Source organism: Hyperoodon ampullatus, assembly GCF_949752795.1.
Source record: "Hyperoodon ampullatus genome assembly, chromosome: 6".
In the NCBI taxonomy this organism is placed as follows: Eukaryota; Metazoa; Chordata; class Mammalia; order Artiodactyla; family Ziphiidae; genus Hyperoodon; species Hyperoodon ampullatus.
The window spans coordinates 73005723-73025934 of NC_136919.1; the positions used below are offsets into that span (position 1 = coordinate 73005723).

Here is a 20212-nt window from a genome sequence, read left to right on the forward strand (position 1 = left end):
TGGTTAAGGCGGGATTAGGATTTGCATCTTCAGATTCTTGGTCTAGTGTTCTTTGAATTTGGTTAAAAAATGAATGAAGTTGCAAGATGCAGTGGCCTGTACGTATGTGGTGTGTCCTTCTTTACCAGTGAGAATAGTGAGACTCAGATTCTTTCCTGTGAACCTCAAATTGCCCTTCTGACAGCTTATAACATCCTCTCTCTGAAACTATATTAGATCTCTGATCTTCATGAGGGTTCAAGAGTCTAGGATTATTCTATGTAAAGTATCCATGTAGAGTAGATATCACACACACTTGATCATCCTATCTTATTGGTCCCTCCAGCAAGATTTAGCCAGAAAAATGTCCCTTCCAACATCATGGTTCAGGTGGATGAGGCAGTTTTATACATTGAGGTTGTGTGGACACCCTCACACCCCATAAGCAGAATTTAGGAAGGGCTTGAAATTTAGAAATGGAATCACCTTTCCATTAGGCAGTGGAACAGTGTGAACCAGAGACCCTTAAAAGTTCCAGACCCTTTAACTTTGAAAAAAGTTGTGAGAAGTATGTCCCCAGATTGAATTGCATTGTTATTTGTTGATACACTGTTGTAATAATGAAACATTTGATGTAATCTGAATGTCCGGTAACTTGGGGTTGGTTAAATGAATTAAGGTATGCTATGAAATACTATACAGCCAATAAAAATTATGTTCTAGAGCAATTCATGGAAAGATGTCTAAAACAGGGCTTCCCAAAAAGTGTGCCAGGTAGTAGGTTTTGATGCCCTTTGCCCTCATGCGAGATGGTCAGGGTCTTGTGTGGCCTGAACCCCCAGCTCAGAGGTCTCAAACTGCAGGCAGTCTTTCCTGTTCACACTGGTGTATCATAAAAATGACTGTTATTTTTTTATGTATGCCATGATGCAAAAAATATTCAGAAAACTGGTCTAAAACATATTACATGAAACAAAAGGTTATGAAATACTACTACAAAAAGTACATTTTTAAAAATAAATTTATTTTATTTTTGTCTGCGTTGGGTCTTCGTTGCTGCGAGCAGGCTTTCTCTAGTTGTGGCGAGCGGAGGCTACTCTTCATTTCAGTGCACGGGCTTCTCATTGCAGTGGCTTTTCCTGTTGTGGAGCATGGGCTCTAGGTGCGCAGGCTTCAGTAGTTGGGCACGCAGGCTCAGTAGCTGTAGTGCATGGGCTTAGTTGCTCTGCGGCATGTGGGATCTTCCTGGACCAGGGCTCGAACCCGTTTCCCCTGCATCGGCAGGTGGATTCCTAACCACTGCGCCACCAGGGAAGCCCCAGAAGTACATATTTTTATAAACAGAGATACACTCAAAAGTCTGCTAGGAAATACACCCTGCCTACACCCAGATGATGGGAATACAGTTATTTTTATTTTCATTCTTTTGCTCATCTACATTTCTCTTTTTCAGTGAACACTTTTCTTTAATAACAATAATGTGACAATACTAATTTAATACTTACATGACCCTTAATATGCTTTATCTTGTTTTAGCCTCAAGCAGGCCTGTGAAGTAGACACTGCTATTATTATTTTCATTATATAAATGCTATTTTTAAATTTCCGATTTGAAGCTATTAAGACTGGGCAAGTTGATGCAGAAAGGAAAAGGTGGAAATGAGACATATCTGAAAAGTAGAAATAAGAAAAGATAGTAACTAATTGTCCATGGGAAGCAACTATGTATGCCTCCAGGATATTGAGGATTATGACATTAGTAACCAAAACAGAATCAAGGAAATACCAGATTGTATAGAGATTTTAAAGAAATTTAGAGAAATGGTTAGTTTTCAAGAAGAAGCTGAGGTTGGCTCTTTACTTGTTGAGGTTGAAGAGATAACAAAGCAGGTTGGTAGAAATGTCTGGGTAATGGCCAGCACTCAGGTGAGAGGAGAAACCTAAAGCTGTAGTGGGGACAGCCATCCACAGTGGAGCCATGCTTACAGCTATGCAGGTGAAGGGCTCTCCTGAGAAGAGAATGTACAGAGACAAGCAGGGTACCAAAAGTTTTACCCTTTAGGCCTCGTGTCCACAGACCCCTGAACTTGACATCCATGTGTAGAATGTTGATAGAATGGAATTCCACAAGTCCTTGTGCATGGGTAAATGTTGACAGTGGATGACATGTACAAATAGTTTTCTTCATTGTTTTTCCTTAGATCAGAGATTACTTGATTTCTTTTAAGGAAAGTATAAGTGGAGAAGACATTTAACAAACTTACAGTGTAATGTTGGTGAGAAGCACCCTAGAGGATGGAATTCAAAGTCAAACATACCCTAGCTTTGGAAAGAAGTGATCAGAAATTGAGAAAATGCAACTGAATCATGACAAATGTTTGTTATACTGCATTTAGGGTGAGGAAAGGGTCAAGTTCCAAAAATTCAAAATGGAGGGCCTCTGACTACATACAAATACAGTGAGCAAAGATCTAAGAGTCTCAGGAAACCACAACTTGAAAAGGGATGTGCTGTATATATTTGTGCTGGTGCATATAAGATGTTTATTAGGAAATATTTTTTCAGGCAGCAGAAAGACATACGTGTGATAATACAGCCACCTTGTCATATTTGACATTAAGAAGAAATATATTAGAAATATCATAATTATATTTCTCTTCAAGGTCCCTCTTGTAAGAGAGTTCAAAGTTATTAAATAGAATACAGAGGACATCAAAGAAAAAAGAACAGATAACTGTAAAATGTACTTCTAAAAAAAGGCTAATGAACATGGTATTACTTATTTTTGGAATCAGAAGATCAAGGGATGATTTAATAAGGATCAGGGTTGTTAAGTTATGCAAGATTATTATACAGAGCTTTGGGGCATCTTTATTGCCAGTAGAAAAGTAAGAAATAAGATGAAACTATTAATAACCCCCCCCCGAAGTACATGTGCATATATACACACACAAACATGGACCACACATACTCACACACATGCACATGTAAGTGTATGTTTGTATAAAGAGCCCGGAAGGGTCTACATCAAACTATTAATTGTTATTATTTGTGTGTGGTATTGATTATAGGTGTTTTTATTTGTTCCATATCTGTATCTTCTAATTTATCCATAGTAAACATGAAATGTTTGTGCAATAAGAAAAATGTTTTTATGGTATTTATAGAAGCAAATAGGTCACTTCCCTCTCATCCCTATCACCCTGCCAACCCCAACCTATAAAACTTAATTTTTATAATATTCTGTGTAACAGTAGTACTGGTACTCTACTTTATGTTTTACAGATGCTAGTGAAAAGTAACCACCTTTCAGACAAGATCATTGTTTTGCCAGGGAAAATTGAAGAAATCTCACTTCCTGAGGCTGTAGATGTGATCATTTCAGAGCCATTGGGATACATGCTGTTCAGTGAAAGGATGTTGGAAAGTTACCTTCATTCCAAAAAATGGCTGAAAGCAAATGGTGAGTTGGCCAATTCCTGTTTTAGAAAGTAGGCTAACTTCTCTGTAAAATAGGCCGTCTTACTTCCCCCATATTCAGTCCTTTACAGAAAGGAGGAGAGAGCATTTCTGTTAAACCAGTTCTTTGATTTTCTCATCCTATTCTCCCATAATAAATGAGCTAGTCTCCAAAAGACATTGATGGCAGTGGCTGTGTGGTATTCAGTATGGTAAAGGAGACCAGTTCCGAGTTATGTATTTTTGTCCTAGTTCAATCACTGTTTTCCTTAGCTAACTTGGCCTAACGCTTGACCTTTTGACCTTGTCTTCCCCATCTGTATTATTTTAAGTAATCTCTAAAGCCTTTTCAAGTGTTGACCTTCTGTAATGTGAGAAACTCTCTGGTGTCCATTTCTTCTTTCTAACATATTCTCTTCCTACTGTATGTCTCTTTCCCTATGGTCACTACATATAATCGAGATAATAATATAAAGTCCAGTATTCTCTTTGTGCTTAACGAGTATCTGTGTGTGCTAAGCAATTTCCATAAATTATTTTATGAAAACCTTACAAAGTGTGAATAATGAAAGTTTTCAGTTTATTTGGAGGGTTAGTGCAGAGGTTCTCGGTGAGTTTATACTCCTTTCCCAGGGGACATATGGTGATGTCTGAAGACATTTTTGAGTTGTCACAGCTGGCAGAGGTGGTGCTACCCGCACCTAGGGGGAAGGGCCAGGGACTTGCTCAACATCTTCCAATGTGCAGGACAGCCCTCACACACATCAAAGGGTTATCCAGCCCAAAATGTCAGTAGGGCCAAGATTGAGACCTGGCTTAGTGGGAGACAGTATTACGATCTGCACTTATGAAGGGAAAACTGAAACACGATGAGGGAAAGCATCGTAGCAACGACACACCTCTAATAAATGACAGAGCAGGGGTTTGACCCCAGATCTGTCTGACCCTGAAACCCACACTCACAACTCCTTGCACACTCACTAACTTTCCACTGTTCACCAGAGAGAGTGGACATGTTCCAACAGCACATTTTTTTTCAATTAAGGGTTAGAAGGTAACTGGCCAGTTTTAACAGTTGCATCTCTGATGAGAATTGCAGCTCCTTACAGGTTTTACTTACTTTAAAGTACTATTGTTGTGGCTCCCTAGTCATACCCAGTGAAGACAAAACAGAGAATAAACTACAACTCCTACTCACCAGGTTACCCGGTCTATATGCATAAGTAAAGCTTTAAGTTTGTAATTTCCTGCATGTTTCAAAATTTAGGGATTTAGAAATAGGCATTTTTAAAAAAAACTCATGCAGAAATAAATAAACTTGGGCACAGTACACCTAACGTCAAGAACTCCATTAGCATTCCCATTATAAACCAGCCCAGGATGATCTTGGAGGCCTTGTGTTCATGTGATAAAATTGAACTATGTGAGATGAAAGCAAAGTAGCTTGGATTTCCTCCTCAATGCCTCCCAGAAAGAATATTTGTATTTTTTTTTCTGGATTTTTCTCAAATGATTAGGTGCTTTTTTTTTTTTTTTTTTTTTTGCATTACGTGGGCTTCTCACTGCTGTGGCCTCTCCCGTTGCGGAGCACAGGCTCTGGACGCGCAGGCCCAGTAGCCATGGCTCACGGGCCTAGCCGCTCCGCGGCATGTGGGATCCTCCCAGACCGGGGCACGAACCCGCGTCCCCTGCATCGGCAGGCGGACTCTCAACCACTGCGCCACCAGGGAAGCCCTGATTAGGTGCTTTTGAATGATGAGACTTTAAACAAAGTTAATTAACATGCATCTGTTGAGCTGCCCTCTAAGCCGAATATTTAGACTTAATATCTGGGCATCCTTTTTCCCCAGATATTTGAAATGGTTATGAAATTTTATATTTGGCTATGTATCTTTAACTAGACAAGTAGAAATGAATACTGATTTTATCAGCTTTCTACCCTGTGCATTCCTGAGGGAAGAAGGATGATTGTTTTTTTCCTAATTATTTTTATTTTCCATCAAAATAAGACATAGCTTACAACATCACATGACAATAAAAAGGCTTACAATGAAAAATAGTCACCCTCTGCCACACCTCTTCCTATCCAGAGACTGCTCCCCAAAGGCTTTTCCTTTCAACTCTGTTCTCTGTTGCTTCTATTATTTACCTACATATTTCTATGTAAAATTATCATATTGCTATTCTTGTCATTCTCTGGTTGAGAGGTTAGCGTTCCTACATAGCAGCTCCTTCCCTTCTTGAGGCATCCCCCCATCCTCTAAATGTATTTATACAGGTCCTCAATCCCTTATCCAAACCCTTGGGGCCAGATATGTTTCAGAATTCAAAATCTGGAGGACTTTGGAAAGGTCATAGAGTCATATACCATGTGTTACTTAACACCTCCAGTGGGATCTGAGGCAGCCCTCCATAATGAAACACATAGTATTTCTGCAACAAAACATGGACATGGATACCAAGTAGGATAACTAAAGACTATAAACTCATGTCAGTTCAGGTCAGGTTTTGCCATCAAATGATGCTGCAAACTTACAAAAATCTGTTGCTTTGCAGAGCTTTTTGGATTTCAGAATTTTTTTTTAATATAAGGAAATATAGACCTAGATTATTACTTGTTTAAATCAGTAATCGATGTTTACATTATTATGACGATGTAAGTACTGTTCAGTGCTGAGTCAGGTGGTATAGTAGGTGCATATGATTATATATTTTTTCATGAAATCTTTTGTTTTTCCTGGAGTAAATTGCCTTGTTTTTTCATTAGTTTAGTTTTCTGTATACTCATGACTAGTTTTTTCCATGCTTTAACAGGTCTGACCGATTGCCTATAAATATTTATTTTGTGGAATTCTCCTGTAATGTTCTGTCCTCCTCGACCACACATGAACTGGTAGCTCTCTAGTCCTGTTGTGTGGCTACCCCACTTTGACTTTCCGTCATATTCTTTTTTTTTTTTTTTTTTTTGCCGTACGCGGTCCTCTCACTGTTGTGGCCTCTCCCGTTGTGGAGCACAGGCTCCAGACGCGCAGGCTCAGTGGCCATGGCTCACGGGCCCAGCCACTCTGCGGCATGTGGGATCTTCCAGGACCGGGGCACGAACCCGCGTCCCCTGCATCGGCAGGCAGACTCTCAACCACTGCGCCACCAGGGAAGCCCCCATCATATTCTTTTGTCTTCCCCTTTCTTGGTTTATACCATTCATTTCAGCAAAGAATATTTTCTAATAGCTTCTGGAGAAAGGGTGGTTGAGAAGTTTCTGTTTATTGAGTCCTCGTATTATCATTTTGTTAGGTAGAGAATTTTAACTTGAAAACAATTTTTTTCTCAGTATTTTTAAGGCATCTTTTTTTGGCATCTGATACCCAATGTTGTTATTGAAAAGTCGAATGCCATTCTGACTCCTGAAGTTTTAAAATGACATAGTTTTTCCCTCTGGATGCTTTTACTATTCTTTTTTTCATTTCTAGTTGTCTTAGTGTGAAACTTTTAAAATTCTTGTGCTGGACATTTAGTGGGTATGTTAAATCAGAAGACTCATTTTCTTCTACTCTTGGAATTTTTCTTATATTTTACCTTTGATGATTTCCCCACCTCCATTTTATCTAATATCTTTGCAATTCCTGTTAGGCTTGGGCTCAGAACATCCTCCTCTGAAACTTCCCAAGTTTACACAAATAATGATACATATGACTTTTCCAAAGTTGTTTAATATCCTTGTATCTTGAAATTGAAAAACCACCAAGCAATCATTATTGTTTTAACAATAGTGCTTGAGATTTATATGGAGAAATATGAATGATGTTACAGTTGTGGTTTTTCTCTGACCACCTCTGAAAATACCGTAATTAAAATGATCTGTTCTATTTTAACAGACATCAAGGGGAACATAGTTAAAGTATGAGACCATTGACTATTGGAAGAGATTTCACCCCTGGGTATTTTCCTTCTGCTTATTAGCTCTGTGGTTATGGCTGAATCATTTAAATTTCCCTGTTCCTTAGTTTTCTCATTTATAAAATGGTTATAATAATAGAACCTACTTTATATTATTATGAGGATTAAATTAATTAATACATGGAAAGCCCATAAAAAGGTTTAAGGCAGAGTTAACATAAACAAGAAATTTTAGGTATTATTATTAGAATGATGATGATGATGATGAAGATCTGTAGTTTTTTAGATGGTGAGAATAATAATGCTGATTGCCACATCTGCCTGCCCAGAAGGGCCCAGCTTCAGGTCTGCCAGCCTAGGTGTTTGTTTGCCTGCTAAGTTACCTGCCTTTTCCCCCAGTGACTGCAAATGTCAGGAACAAAACACAAGTGCTGCGGGCTTCCCAGCATGGAGGATGGTGAGCCTGCACATAAGCATAGATTCTAACAGCACTTAAAAAGATAAATAGTCAATATGATTATACATCAACAAAGTCCAAGAATGAAAATAATAATGTGATAGGATGATGGAATGTTGATTGTAATGTGATAGGATGATGGAATGTTGATTGTTTTCAAAGCTAAGTTGTTTTTACAGTAAATAAAAGAAGTGCCCAGAATTCCAAGCACCGGACATACAGAAAGGAAAAAAACTAGTAGCTGAGGTGGGAAGCAGCTGCATAGCACAGGGAGATCAGCTTGATGCTTTGTGAGCACCTAGAGGGGTGGGTTAGGGAGAGTGGGAGTGAGGCGCAAGAGAGAGGGGATATGGGGATGTATGTATATGTATAGCTGATTCACTTTGTTATACAGCAGAAACTAACACACCATTGTAAAGCAGTTATACTCCAGGGACTTCCCTGGTGGCACAGTGGTTGGGAATCTGCCTGCCAATGCAGGGGACACAGGTTCAAGCCCTGGTCCGGGAAGATTTCACATGCTGCGGAGCAGCTGGGCCCGTGCGCCGCAACTACTGAGCTTGCGCTCTAGAGTCCATGAGCCACAACTACTGAGCCCACGTGCCACAACTACTGAAGCCCACGCGCCTAGAGCCTGTGCTCCACAACAAGGGAAGCCACTGCAATGAGAAGCCTGCGCACCGCAACAAAGAGTAGCCCCTGCGCACTGCAACTAGAGAAAGCCCGCGCGCAGCAACGAAGACCCAATGCAGCCAAAAATAAAATAAATTTAAAAAAATATCATACTCCAATAAAGATGTTAAAAAAAAAAAAGCAACCAGTAGCTGAGAAAGCCTATATGCCAGGTTAAATGCCTCACCTAGGACTCTAAACTTTTATTATAATGTAGCTTTGTGCCTTGCTTTGAAATTCTTTTTTATATTCCCTCTAATCTTCTGCCTAATTTTCTTATCATTGCTTTGAGGCAAGTTTACGTTTTAGCCTGCTGTGTAATAACTGAGATGGAATGAAAGAATGGAACAGGTCAAGTGGCAGGTCTTCAAGTAAGAAGGCAGTAGGAGTCAACTTTGAGTCTATTGTCTTCTCAATAGGAATGATGTTCCCGACATTCGGCGACATCCACCTGGCTCCCTTTTCTGATGAACAGCTGTACTTGGAACACCACTCCAGAGCCAACTTTTGGTAACGTTCTCTTCTCCCTTCCCCTCCTTTCAGAGTAAACCAGAGTTCTTAAACTGTTGACATTGTGGGTCATATACTGGGGTCAGGGGCTATCCCGTGCACTGTAGGCTGTTTAGCAGCTTTCCTGGCATGTACTTCCTGGATGCCCGTAGCACCTTCCCCCTAGTTGTGGCAACCAAAAAAGTCTCCGGACATTACCAAAACATCCCCTTGGAAGGCAGAATCACCCCCTGTTGAGAACTACTGAAATGGACAAATAAGGGAGCCGGTTAGGCAAAATCAAACATCCAAAAAACTGCCCTAATGCTAAAGTAATAGCATCCTCCCCCTGCCTGCTGTTCCTCCCTTTCCACTTCCTCCATCCATTCTTTTGGCCCAAGGCTATGGCTTCTGCTAGAACATGCCTTTGTCAGAGCAGATCAATCAATATACCTTCATGTAAATGAGTTGATCAGAAAATTTTGGGAGCTTTCCTGCTAATTAGCTGTTGACTTTTGGGCAGCTCACTTCATTGTCTGAGACTTGGTTTCTTCCATTGGTAAAATGAGAACTAACACAAAACTCCTGCCAGTTTGAAACCACCATTCCTTCTGCCTTTCTTTCCTGAGACTGGTTTTTATAAGGAGAAGGAGGAGAGGAGAATGACAGTATTGGACCTGTGGGAGGGAGAAACAGAACAGATACCATCCAAGTGGGAATGTGAGGCGCGTAGGAGGGGGCACAGCATGCACCGGCAGGTGGGTGAGGATGAGTACTAAAATGTAAACTTTTCAGTTCTGGCTGAGGATGCAGAACCATCCAGCAGCAATATCCAAAGTTGATTTCCAGGGCTTTCTCTTTGGAACGCCATCCCTTGGTGAAGGGGCAGGAAATCGGAAGTGCTTTGGTTTCCCGCACTACAGAGTTCTGTGAGTGAGGTCAAAGGGTTATGATTTTTCTTTCTCCCCAGTTTTTTTCTTGGAAAATAAGCTTTCCCACCACAGTTTCATAACCTTTAATGGCTTCGATCCAATCTGTAATTTTGAAACTACAAGCCACAGAATTTCCAGTGGTGGTGAATGGCCTCTTAGTGTGTATGTGTGTGGCGACAGAGGGGGCAATGATGTCATGTAAGGTCATGCTGACCCTAAATGTTTCTATTTTAAATGGAGATGTTGGAGAGAGGAATTTCAGGTGACAGAGTATGCCAGACTTATAGGGGAGGTTGGTTGTCCAGGCAGTTTTTGTGTGATCTCCCAGCAGTACCATCTGCTGCACTGGTGGTTTTGGCAGAATGTCTTGAGAGAAATCAAAGAGGCGGGGTGGGGGGGCGGGGGGAGTTGGAGACTGTTGAGTACAGACACCCCTTTTGAGGAATTTCACTGCAAAGGGAGTTAGAGAGATGGGTGGTGGCTGACCAGGGAAGTGAGGTATAAAAAAGGTAGTTGTTTTAATGGAATAAATAGAACATGTTTGTATGTTTGATGGGGAGCCCAGCCAGTCCACTGTGATTATTAATACTCTCTAGCTAGTAAGAACTCCCTTGATGAGCTCACCCATTCCCACAGTTCAAATACCATCTCTATGCTAATGATTTCTGAGTGTCTCTTTCCAGACTTGTCCTGCGAACTCCATACTTTTTCCATAGCCAACTGCCTCCTGGACGTCTGCCCTTGGAGAGACGTACCATGTCCACAGCTCAACTCCTGATCTCCCCCACTGCCACCCCACACCTGCGCTACACACAGTCTTTCCACCTCAGTTGCCGACAGCTTTATCCTCCTAATCATTCAGGCTCCGAATCTTGAAGGCCTTCTTTCTTTGTTCCCCATACCTAAACCATTAAGAAATTATGTTGGTTTTACTTCCAAAGTACATTTGACCCCTGAACAACACAGATTTGAACTGTGTGGACTTTTTTCAGTAAATACATATTATAGTTCTACATGTGAATCTGTGCATGTGGAACCATGGCTACAGAGGGCTGACTGTAAAGTTAATGAGCATTTTTGACTGCGTGGAGGGTGGGTGCACCAACAAACCCCCCCTTTTGTTCAAGGATCAACTGTATATCCAGAATCTGACCAGTTCCCCTGTATTTACTGTTTCCCCTTGATCACAGCACTATCATCTCTCATCTCAGTTATTACGTAACTTCTTAACCTGTCTATCCCAACATCCCCAAAGCCCTCCAGTAGGTTCTACCCAGTCTGGCTCCTCATTTTCTACTGCTGTGTTCACTCCATTCCAGCCTCCCAGACTTCCTTGCCCATCCTCAGGCATACCTGACACACTCCCACCTTAGGGCCTTGCATTTGCTCATCCTCCTCTGGAATACTTTTCCCTCCAGATTCACACGGCTAATTCCTTCAACTCCATAAAGTCTTTGTTAAATGCCTTCTCAATAGGACCTACCCTGACCACCATATTTAAAGTGGCAGCCATACCACTCCTAATCCCACTTTTTCTGCTCTGTATTTTTCCTCCAACACTTATCACCTCCTAAAAGACTTACTTATTATTGTTTATTGTCTGTATCCCTCCTCATAGAATGTAAACACTGCAAGAGCCGGAACACTGTCACTGTTCACTACCTATCCTGCCACATGGTAGGCCCTCAATAAATATTTCTGATAAAAACTCCTGTGATCTCAAGCATGTATGGAAATAATTACCATCAAGATTTTAGTTGATACCTTTCTCATTTTTCTTTTTCTTTATAAAATTAGATTCATACCATAAATACCATTTTATAGTGCTTTTTAAAAATGTTATTAATACCTTGTTGACATGTTCTCAGGTCTTTTAGATATTATTTTGCTGCAGAGTATTTCTTTTGTGGCTCTCTTGTAATTTATTGACTCAAGATCCAATGTTGGGTATTAAATTATTTTAATTATAATTTAACCCTATACATTCTATTAAGAAACAATACTAAGGTATTGTTCCTATATTCCACAAGAATGTAGAATTTTATAGACTTCTATAAATTCTATAGGAAACAATGCTAAAGTGAACATCCTGTTATAGAAATCTTGTACATTCTGATTATTACCTTACAATAAATTGCTAGAAGCAGAATCACTGGACCAAAAGGTGTGAAGAAGGAACTTAAAAAAAATTATTCTGGGGCTTCCCTGGTGGCGCAGTGGTTGAGAGTCCACCTGCCAATGCAGGGGACACGGGTTCGTGCCCTGGTCCGGGAAGATCCCACCGGCCGCGGAGCGGCTAGGCCCGTGAGCCATGGCTGCTGAGCCTGCGCGTCCGGAGCCTGTGCTCCGCCACGGGAGAGGCCACAACAGTGAGAGGCCCGCGTACCACACACACACACAAAAAAATTATTCTTATATGTTGCCAAGTTGCCCTGTAGAAAAGCTTTACCAATTAACACTTCCACCAGTGGTATATGAGAATGTCTGCTGAGTCTTGCCCATACAGGATATGTTTTGTTAAATGTCAATTTGATTTGCAAAAAAAATGGTGGCCGATTTATTTTTAATCTGTATTTATTTGATAGCTGGTGCATTTGAATGGTTTTATTTTTAGTCAGCAGATACACAAAATTTTTTAATATATAGTTATCAAAATTCATAGCCTTCACTCTGTTTCTACTTTCTGTCCCTTTATAAGGGGATTTCTGCATTAGACTACTAGCATGAAGGCCCTCTGTTGTACTGATCCAAGGAACAGGTGGTGAAAGCTTGCACGATTTCTGATTTCCGTTAGAAGAGGGAAAGAAGTGGATGCTGGCTGAAAGGTGGGAGGGGGATGCAAAAAGTGAGTCTGGGTGTATTCTGAGGGAGTGGGCTGAGAGACTGAGGAATAACTGACAGGCTAAATAAATAAGATCCCCAGATACAACCCATCATCAGTCCTCACCTGACTTAACTATCAACAACGCCGCTTGATGCCTTTGACTCTTCACTTCACTTCTGAGCCTAAGCCTGATTTTCTTCCTTCCTTATTGGTCCTAATTCTCCTTTGCTGATTCTTCCTCATGACTCAAATCTTTGATGTTGGATTGACTCCTGGTTAGTTCTTAGATGTCTTCCTATTTCTGTCTGTGCTCACTTTCTTACTGATCTCATTTAAATACCGTCTTTTTGTTGACAGCTCCCATAGTTAGAACTCCAGGCCAGACTTCTCCCCAGAACCATAGACTTTAGATGTCCAAGTGGCTGGTGACAGCTCACCTTGGATGTCTATTGGGCATCTTAAATTTAATACATCCAAATGCAAGCTGCTGATTTTCACCACCACCCCCTGCCCACCCCTGCAAAACAAACATAAAACAAGCAAAACAAAAAACCCTGCTTCTACTAGTCTTGAAACAGCCTCCTAACTCATTTCCTCTTTTTAAACAACAACCAACATGATCTTGATAACACATGATTAGATCATGTTCTTCTTCCACCCAGAACCCTCCACTGGCTTCCGATCATCTGCATAAGAAAGTCCAAAGTCCTCCCGATAGATGGTAAGACTCCGCCTGATCAAGTTCCACCCTGCTGTCCCTCGGACACCATCTCCTGCTACTTGCTCTCTTGTCCTCTCCACTCTGGCCTCATTGGTTGGGCTCCCTGCTTCCCCTCGAACATACTAGGCTTGCTTGGCACCTCACTGCCCTTCCCTCTGCCTGAAACGCAGGTGTCACTGTGGCCCGCTCTCACCTCCTTCAGGTCTTAGCTCACCTGTCATCATCTCAGGGAGACCATCTGTCAGTTAAAACTTGTAATCTCTTCCCTCCTGGAAGCCCTTATCCCACTTCTCACTTCATTTTTCTCTATAGCACTTATTATCATCTGCCATATATATGCTTTTACTTATCTTTTATTTCTTGGCCATCTCCTCCCCCATGAGACTACAAGTTCTGTAAGAGTGGCTGTTTTGTTTACTGCTGTGTCCCCATCGTCTGACCTAGATGATCATAATTGCTCAATACATTTTTGTTAACTAGAAGACAAATGCATTATTTATAAGATTTCTTTATATATTAAGGATATTAAGACTTTGTTGTAGTTTCTTCAGAATTTTCTCTTCGCCTTGTAGATATTCTTTGTGGTGGTTTTTACCACAAAAGTAGTTAAAAACTTTTATGTATGTAAATCTACCAATATTTTATTTTACAGTTTATTTCTTTTCCTTTATTTGAAAAAGAGGCTTCCCCACCCTGAGTCTGGTATTAGCTTCCTTCTCCTTCTTTCATATTTTACTTTTTTTTACACTTAACAGTCTTTCAAATATACATTTAACTCTAAAATTCATTTTAGTTTAAGTATGCAGTAAGCATATAACTTTACCCTTTTTAAATAACCAGTCATGGGGTTCACTCTTGGTAGACAAGCTTACTACATTCTGATGTTAGTAGCAGTCACCTACAGAATTAATAATTTCCTTTTCTTACTTGATTAAGATTCCTTGGCCCTTATTAATTAAGATTCTGAAAAGTATCTCCTGAGAGTAAGGCTCAGTCATGAAGAATCATCATTCTCAGCTGTAAAACTTCTTTAGGTGATGGGTAGTACTGACAGTACTGAAAATATATAATTGGTTCAGGGGGTTAAAACCAAGGCTTTTAAATACAATTTTTAATGGAGTCTCATATCAAGAAAAATATATACATAGGATCAATTAAGAGGAGTAACCAAATATTCTCAAGAAGTTTGAGATGATACTAGTTTACCTCATTACATTTATTACAGTTATAGAACTTACAAGCATAGGCAAGTAGGCAGTAGTTAAAAAGTAGATAAATCAGAGTCTAGAACCAGATTCAACTGTGTTTAATTCTTGATTCTGTCAATTACTAACTGTAATTGTAAAACCTTAGCCAAGTTAATCTAATTTATTTTAGACCCAAGTTTCTTATTTATAAACTAAAGATAACAGTGTTACCTACCTGGGGATGGGGAGTTTCAGGGATGGGACCTCTCCCTGTACAACTGTCATAGCCCTTTCTTCAGAGGCCAGTGTGAGGGTTCTAACAGATGCTGAATATGTCTATCCCAGTTGCACATTCAGGGACTGGGAAAATAACTACATAGTGGGTATGAACTCACTGGACACCCTGTGCAATAGACTTGGTCAGACCTTCCTTTGCTACCTCCATAAACCCTTACTAACCAGAGATATCCTAAGATTTCTCATATCAATATCACTTCTTATCTCACATTCCTCAAAAAATCTAGATATTCTCCTTTCTCCCACATAGTTGCTTTGCCACAGAGAAGAATTGGGGAATGTTTACCATATGTTCCTGCAGTGGCATTGCAGAGCCCTCCCTCAAGGGACTGGGTTTCCACTTCAGTCATGGGCCAGTGGTCACTGGATCCATAAACCAGATCTCTAAGTTAGATCTGGAAATTGGGTGAGGGACCTAATCTTCCCATTGTGACAGCTGACATTCTACTCGTAAGCTAGCAAGATTTTTGTTGTTGTTGTTATAGAAATTGAGTACTGTCTAGTGACTGTGCATGTATTTCACCTCTCTGGTAACACTAGGACCTTTTAGCAACCACTTACAGGTCCCTCTGGATCAGGGTACCCTGACTGTCACTCTGGTCTTGCCGTCCAACACAGTAATTATGTCATTCTAGCCTATGATGGTTAATTACTGCTTTCTTGCTTCTGACATTCTGAAATTCCATCCAGATTATGCTCATTCGGTGCAGAATTTAATGGCAGCATCACCCGTCACTGTCTTTGATGTACTGAGGACAGCATGCCTCAGATCTTTCACTAGTTTGTTCCCCATTACCTATATGAATGGAGAGTTGGAGAGTTTCCTGGACTTTGCCTGAGAATAGTCAGGTGGAACATTCTTACATCGTCCACAGTAAATCCGTCTAGCACTTCCACCTCTCTGAGCCTTTGGACCCCTTCCTCAGTACTATACTGCAGAAATTCTGGAATCTCCATGTCATTAACTGCAGGCCATCATGATGACCGAGCTTCAAAGTGACATACATCCCAGCAGACTACTAGGAGTGGCATCTGCTAGAACACTGAATCCTGGGAGTGCTGTTGTTGATGAATTGCACCCTGTGCTGACATATTCTACCCCCACTAGTCCAACACCCTTAAAGTCCACTCCAATACCCATTTCCCTGGTTCTTAGCAGAAAATAGTAGCCAGCTTCTCTAATGTTTTAGTTACATAAGTTATCTCCTCCTGGAGTAGGAATTGTACTTAGTGCTTGGGCTGTGCTGGAGTTACCAGCCTGACAGCAATGAGGGGCCATTAGCCTGGAGGCAGTGCGCAACAGTCAGGCAGATCTTGAGGGGAATAAGATTATCTTGCAAGGCCCAGGCTTCAAGAGGAGTTGTTGTGCAGTCTTCAGGCAAAGGGAAGCTGTTCTCCTCTGACAGGACGGATGAGAATTAGGCTTCTGCTGGTTTGAAGGATTCAGAGGAGTTGGGAAGGTCTTTTCAGGATTCTCTGCCTTGTCCACTCTACTATCTTAATTCCAGGTCTCAGGGCCCTAGTCTCTTCCTGTCAGGGCCCCAACTGTGATATGTAAGATCTGTCAAGGTTGCACACCAAATATTCTTCTCAACTCTTCCACTGTTGCTGCTTTACTATCTTGTTTAGGGTGGGGAGACGGGGCAGTTCCAGTTTCAAGGATGTGGCTTTTAACTCTCAAATTCTATATCTGATTTTCTGCACAGAAGGCCTTGGAGCACCAAGGAGATAGGGATTCCCTGAAATTCTGCTAAGGAAGCCCTCTGGATTTCACAGTGTGTCTTAAGTTGGGAGTTGACTGCTCTGAGATAATAGTCTTCTTTTTGAAAAGCTTCCAATGCTATTAACAGAGCCTTGTCTCTGTTAATAGGGGTCCAAAGGCTCAAAGCCTCAATCCATATAATTATCATCACCCCAAAACTTCAAGCACGCAGTTACCATATAGCCCAGTGCTTCACCTTCTACCTTTACTGCATCCTAATTAGCCACTAGTGAGACTGTTAGTAATTGTGATGAAACTACATGCTAAGAGTTTTCTCTCCCCACTTACCAGTAATTCTACATTCAAGGGCCACACCCGTATTGATTGTCTTAGCTTGGGTTCCCCAGGAATCAGGGTCTTAGGCAAAGCTCATAAGCTACTTTATTAACGAATGCCATCCCAGTAAAACAAGAATGAGGAGAAAACAGAGGGAGGCAGGAAAGGAGGGAGAGAGGATGCAAAAGTGCATTCCTGAGCTGACCACCACATGGTAGCAAATACCAAGAGATTGCTTGATCCCTCGGGACCATATTTAGAGGTCAAGTGAACTATATCTCAGGACAGTTTATACAGATGATGGGAGAGAAGTGTATTTATCCATTGGCTCTTAACTCCTCATTGGGCAACTGTTTACCCCTTAACATTAAGTAGTTTGAACTTCGGGGTTGTGCATGCATGGACACCAAATGGGGGTCAGGGCACCTCATGCCCCACAGTCTGCAGGGATGCTCAGGGCAGGAGAGGAGAGCACACGGTGCAGGTCTGAGGTTAGGCGCTGCTGGGTTGTGCTCACGTGGAGTCAGATGAGTCCATACCTTGACACAGCGGGGGCAGAATACCTGGCTGAGGACTCCAGAGGCAGATAAGACAGAGGATCTGAGGTGACCCTTAAAAGGTGATATACCACTTAAGGAACCAAAAGACATTTCCCAGTTTCCTTTTCAGAGTATTGTGAGTGGATTGTACGCACCCATCATGCTTGACAGCGGCAGAGCGAGTTGAGCCATAGCAGGGATGCCAGTGGTGGATGGTCTATAGTCAGCTGTTCTTTACAGAAATCAGAAGTCTGTGCTTACAAAGGACAAGGGAAGATGAATGTAAGCAGAATTCTGCCACGGGCAGTGAGAGCTCCCTTCTTGCACCTTTCCACTCTGACTCTACTAAATGCCTTCCTGACCATGGTGTTGCTGAGAAACATTATTTTGAAGGGAATCCATTCTGCTGAATGCACAAGCTGCTACATTCTACTGCAAAGGCACTGGATGGTTTGTTCTTAGGCTAGTTCTGCCCCCAAACTGAAATTTCTACTAAAGGTTCTTCTGGTATAGCTAGAAGTTTAGGCCTTCTGGTCTTTCCCAAAAATATATTTGGCCCTGATAGTCACTGGTTCTTAGGAATACCATATGGACCAAATAAGAACATTTCAAGTTACCATGAGATACAACCAAATTTTTGTCGGAAGTCAAGTGTATGCACAAAGTATCACAGAGAACTTTTGCAGGAATACTACCAACACAATTGTGTTTGGACTTTCATAGGCCACTGTCCTTACTTCATTTACATTCAGTGATTCCTGGGACTGTAACCTTCGTTCAGCTACCCAGTATTTCTTCTTGATATTTCCTCTGCTTCTCTTTTATGTCTGCAGCTCTTGAACTCACCAGGCTTTTGCTCATGAAATAGGCCTCAATTTCTGTATTCATCTTTTTTGTAACCTATGTCAAACTCATAGCCCTTTCATAGTGTTCTGCCACTGGGCCCATCCACATCCAGATCTGTGTTGTCAGGGATACACTATTTCAGTTTCTGGATCCTCTGGCATCAGAGCTCTCCATTTTCAGACAGAGTTCCACTTCAGCGGACATCACTTCATCATCCCTGGGCCTGGTTCTATACACTCTAAGCTAAAGCACTTTAGTTCTGTACTCACAGAATTAGGACTCCCCTGAATTAGGCAAAACTATTCATCAGAATTATATTCATAGCACACATAATGGCACAGTCTTATTAACTGTTTTCTTTTTAGTTAAGGCACTTATGGTTTTAAGTGACAAAAGAAAGAATTTAAAAATGGCTCAAAAAAAAGAATATTTTTGACTAATGTATCTGAAAAGCCTGAGTAGATTCAGCTTCTCAGGCACAAATGGATTCCAGGGCACAGACACTTATTGGGTCCAGGTCTGTCTCTATGCCTTAGCTCAGCTCCATTCTTGGATAGGGCTCTTCCCTCATGGCAGCAATGTGGTTTCCAGCAAATCCAGATTTATAGATTCATAGCTCCATGTCCACTTCTCTGTTGCAACAGTTTGAACAAAAGTCTTAGACTTGACTTTCCTTGGGTCACATGCTTAACCCTGAGTCCATCATTAAGGCCAGAGAGATAAGACACTCTGATTGGCTACAACTCAGCTACATGCCAGAATTTATTGCTGAGGGCAGAGTCAAACCATCCAAACCCCAAGAACTGAGAGTGAGGAAGAAGTGCCTCTCAGAAGAAAATCTGGTGCCATAATCAGAAGAAGAGCAACTATTTGCTGGGTAGAATGAACAAAAGATGCCCACCATCGTTGTCTTGGCTGATCCACTTTTTCTTCTGATCCATTTCCATAGGTCCAATTCTTATACAAACCAGTAGTGTCTAGATTTATGTTGGTACACCGAGGGGTGCTCCACGGATTCCTTTACAGAATCCCAGGCTTTCCCTTTCTTCTTAATGAAAGAGGCAGTCTGAAGCTTGGTTTCTTTTAAGGCCTGTGCACCCATTTCCCTTTCTCCTTTATACTAAAAAAACCCTATTTTTACAAATAAAAAAAGCATATAAATATAGCACATGTAAAATATAAGGCACTTTGCTGGGGTTTAAGCCAGCAAAACCAGAGACATAATGAGCTGAGCATCTTTATAGATACCACTTTACAGAATGGTATGTCTGCATGCTGTTGATGCAGAAAATTGTCAAAAACAGCCACGCTTCAAGTCCTGCTATATAAAAGGAATGTATAAGAAATAAAATTAAGTTGCAAATTGTTTTAAGACATGCTTCCTTCTCCTACCAGGCATTCCCATCAGGCCATTCCAGCCACCCTCTTACACTGCATCCTCAGCATCGTGTGCAGCTTAGGTGACGTTTTTGGATCCTTGTTTTTGTTTCCTAGTTCTTAGGGTTATATATGTCTCTCCTCAGGTTGGCATATCACTGGTTGTTAATTCTGGTAGAACATATTCCATTAAGATACCCAAAAGTTGCTTAATTGTCGAACAGCAGAATAGGATTTTCCTTCCTCCCTTTTCTTCCTTCTCTCTCTCTTTTTTTTTTTTTTTGCCTTTTTAAAGGAAGTATTTAATGGGGATGAGTGAATTTTTTTGTTAGAATAGAATGAGGAAGCAAAGATTTTTAAAAAGATATTTTTATTGGAGTCTAGTTGATTTACAATGTTGTGTTAGTTTCTGAAAGATTTTTATTATAGTCAAACCTCTGAGTTATGCTACGAGAGCGTGGGTTCATATTAGCAAGACAAAGGAGTGTGTGTGTTAGA

The 20212-nt window shown here is 41.0% G+C and overlaps 1 protein-coding gene across 1 annotated transcript in view; it reads left to right on the top strand.

Annotated features, from left to right (window-relative positions):
- The window catches only part of LOC307055047 (histone-arginine methyltransferase CARM1-like), a 99496-nt gene that overhangs the window by 54573 nt on the left and 24711 nt on the right, over window positions 1–20212 (top strand). Inside the window, exons 3-4 of the mRNA XM_079706984.1 lie at window positions 3265–3442; window positions 8884–8974. Of these exons, the coding sequence (XP_079563110.1) occupies window positions 3265–3442; window positions 8884–8974 (269 nt within the window). The remainder of the gene's footprint in view (window positions 1–3264; window positions 3443–8883; window positions 8975–20212) is intronic.